Raw genomic sequence first — 2111 nt, forward strand, 5'->3', positions numbered from 1 at the left:
ACCAGTTTGCTAGGGCCGGGGTGGGTGGGGGTGGGGGATGACTTTGCTGAGAAACCTGTTACCAAAGAAGTATTTTCAGCCTGCAAGAAAATATCTCGTTGTGCACATCCCCATCCTTAAAAAACACCCTTCCACGCTTTCTTTGTTGTACTCTAAAAAGAGAAACACAAGAGCAACCATCTGAAAGGGGGGGGGTGAAGGCAAGTCATAAACTGCTAGAAAGAATTGGCAGCTCAGGCGACGTCAGGGTCTGAGTGCTGTGTGCTGGAGCCCAGAGAGCAGGGCCATCAGCCATCGCCAAGGTCCCCAGGCCACAGAGAGGGGTGGCCCTGGCTACTCACTAACTGAGGCCCATTTCCTCAGGTTTTACCCCAAAATGAGTTGAACAGGCAGACCATGAAAGTATCTTAGGATGTTCATCATCATATCCTAAACTGTGTACAATGGCTTTCAAGGTTTTCTGGGGGGGGAAAATCCTCACTCATTATTTCATGCCAGTGTCCAAAAGTTCTCCACACCTACAGAATAACCGCTAAAAACGGCTGGCTCCTCGCTGAGCATAGTCCGGAAGGGCTTGCCCACTCGTGCTGTGGAAGCCCCTAAGGGCCATCTCTTCAGGTCCTTTTGAGGGAGAACAAGAATTCAGTCTACTGAATGGGCCCTTGGCCGCGAGCTCCTTTGCCTATGTGTCTGTGGGCAGGGATAAGCACTGGGCAGGAGCTGTGCCCTTTCTCCGTCTGCTGGCACTGCCCGGGTGGGGGGAGCCCAAAAGCAAGCACTCAAAGGTGATTGGATGAATAAAAGTTAAAATTCCAAAGACTCCCATCCACAACAGCCAGAAGACCTCTTCGGCCCATAGATGCTTTGTGGTCACGGGTGGGAGAATGCCTGGGGGGTCCTTACTGGACACGGCACCCAGAGTTCATGCTCCGAGGAGGCGTCAGGACCTGCCAGGCCTAGGCTCTCGTCTTCCTGCCACTGTGTTGCTCCTGTGTTAGCCAAAACCTAGACTACTGGGCTTCTTCGTTGGAGACTCATGACAGCTTATCTCTATCTGCCTTTCTTTAAAGCCAGCTGAACATACCCAATGCTCTCCCTCTATGGTAAGACCAACCCTCCAGACCACTCTCCCAGCTTCTGTGACCACCCTTTCTGACACTCCTCCCACCCCACCCCCACTTTGACCCATCCCCACCCCAAGAGTTTCTCAGAGCCCAGCCTAGCTCCTGTTGCATGTAGCCCCCATGTTTGTGATGTGCCTTGCCTGCCTGCCTGGTCTTTTGTCAGCCGTGGGAATGCTGTACGTGTAACGGTGTTCTTTTACCTCCCTGAGCTTCCCTTGGGGTGATAATTCACTGTGATCCTAACCGATCCACGAGCCACTCGGAGAGAATTGGACCCAGGTCATTTCCTGTTAAAGCACCCCTGGAAGCTTTACTGGCTAAAGTCTCTAACCTGGATGGGAGGTGGTGGGGTGGGGGGTGGGGGGATTGAGGGGTGGAGAAAGCACCTGGGAGAGCCAGGGGACAGGCCTCCAGAGACAGGGAAAGACTGAGAAGATTGAGCCTAGAGACGGAAAGGCTGGTGGAAGTGCCCAGCATCATAGTGCTGGTGCCCCTCGAGCTCACAGTCCAAGCCCCGGGGACGGGCTGACGCTGGGAGTTGTCGCTAGGGGGCACAGGGGGTGTGACAGAATTGCCAGTGGCTCCGACCATGTCGCAGTTTTCCTCCATGCCCAAAGCTCATTGGAAGTCGGCTCCGCCCCTTTCGCCTCCGCAGATGCTGGATGTACACCAGGGGGTTGGGTGGTTTGGACTATTCCTGATAGAGGGGCCGATGGCCGGCTTGGGCTCAAGTGACTGAGATGCCACTCGTGATGACCTTGAGGTCTCCTTGGAACCGCTGCCTCACACACTTCGAAACGGGGGGCATGCGTGTGTCCAGAAAAGGGCCCATGCATTGATCCCCTGAGCCCCCAAATCAGCAGGTTGGGGACAAATTGAGGCCGTTGATGGCAGCAGCCACCCTAGCCGGGCTGAACAGCAGACAAGGGAAGGCTGACGTCGGATGGGCTGTCACTCTTCACAGGGACAGCCTGTGGACCTGTTCCG

The 2111-nt window shown here is 55.0% G+C and overlaps 1 protein-coding gene across 1 annotated transcript in view; it reads left to right on the forward strand.

The window, feature by feature from the left end:
- Positions 1 to 2111, forward strand: part of CACNA1C (calcium voltage-gated channel subunit alpha1 C) — an 865289-nt gene that overhangs the window by 808355 nt on the left and 54823 nt on the right. Inside the window, exon 33 of the mRNA XM_045295927.1 lies at positions 1071 to 1103. Coding sequence (XP_045151862.1) covers positions 1071 to 1103 — 33 coding nt within the window. The remainder of the gene's footprint in view (positions 1 to 1070; positions 1104 to 2111) is intronic.

This window comes from Echinops telfairi, unplaced genomic scaffold, assembly GCF_000313985.2.
Source record: "Echinops telfairi isolate 266 unplaced genomic scaffold, ASM31398v2 ScPeMD7_6273;HRSCAF=7185, whole genome shotgun sequence".
Lineage (NCBI taxonomy): Eukaryota > Metazoa > Chordata > Mammalia > Afrosoricida > Tenrecidae > Echinops > Echinops telfairi.